The 1,025-nt window shown below is 25.3% G+C and overlaps 1 protein-coding gene across 1 annotated transcript; it reads right to left on the bottom strand. All coding sequences in view use genetic code 6, as the record gives it.

Moving 5' to 3' along the window:
* Window positions 1-126: 126 nt before the first annotated feature.
* Window positions 127-984, bottom strand: TTHERM_02589230 (kinase domain protein; the record flags this gene model as incomplete). The annotated part of the gene is made up of 5 exons (XM_001028247.2): window positions 127-216; window positions 324-413; window positions 521-610; window positions 718-807; window positions 956-984. Coding segments are annotated over 5 exons (389 nt in total), but the record flags the coding sequence as incomplete, so codon positions are not given.
* Window positions 985-1,025: the final 41 nt, after the last annotated feature.

Raw genomic sequence — 1,025 nt, 5'->3', positions numbered from 1 at the left:
TGAACCTATTTTATTCAACCTAATTAAAATTAACAAAAATGCTTAATTAATTAAATATTGTTTAATTCTTTGATTTCTTTAACGATTTATTTAAACTATAAATTGAGAAAATGTGTAAAAAATTACTCAAGGTTGAGGCTTAAAAAGGAGAGATTAGTACATTTAGCTATTTCGGAAGCAACTGCTTTCGCCCCATCTGAATCTATTTGATTCCTCCTAATTAAAATTAACAAAAATGCTTAATTAATTAAATATTGTTTAATTCTTTGATTTCTTTAATGATTTATTTAAACTTTAAATTGAGAAAATGTGTAAAAAATTACCCAATGTCGAGGATTAAAGTGGAGAGATTAGTACATTTAGCTATTTCTGAAGCAACTGCTTTCGCCCCATCTGAATCTATTTGATTCCTCCTAATTAAAATTAACAAAAATGCTTAATTAATTAAATATTGTTTAATTCTTTGATTTCTTTAATGATTTATTTAAACTATAAATTGAGAAAGTCTGTAAAAAATTACCCAATATCAAGGCTTAAAGTGGAGAGATTAGTACATTTAGCTATTTCGGAAGCAACTGCTTTCGCCCCATCTGAATCTATATTATTAGACCTAATTAAAATTAACAAAAATGCTTAATTAATTAAATATTGTTTGATTCTTTGATTTCTTTAATGATTTATTTAAACTATAAATTGAGAAAATGTGTAAAAAATTACTCAAGGTTGAGGCTTAAAAAGGAGAGATTAGTACATTTAGCTATTTCGGAAGCAACTGCTTTCGCCCCATTTGAACCTATTTTATTAGACCTAATTAAAATTAACAAAAATGCTTAATTAATTAAATATTGTTTAATTCTTTGATTTCTTTAACGATTTATTTAAACAATAAATTGAGAAAATGTGTAAAAAATTACTCAAGGTTGAGGCTTAAAGTGGAGAGATTAGTACATTTTACTATTTTGGAAGCAACTGCTTTCGCCCCATCTGAATCTATATTATTAGACCTAATTAAAATTAACAAAAAT

This window comes from Tetrahymena thermophila (genome assembly GCF_000189635.1).
Source record: "Tetrahymena thermophila SB210 genomic scaffold scf_8255369, whole genome shotgun sequence".
In the NCBI taxonomy this organism is placed as follows: Eukaryota; Ciliophora; class Oligohymenophorea; order Hymenostomatida; family Tetrahymenidae; genus Tetrahymena; species Tetrahymena thermophila.
Note: the sequence above shows the minus strand (reverse complement) of the source record. Positions and strands in the feature narration are given on the sequence as shown.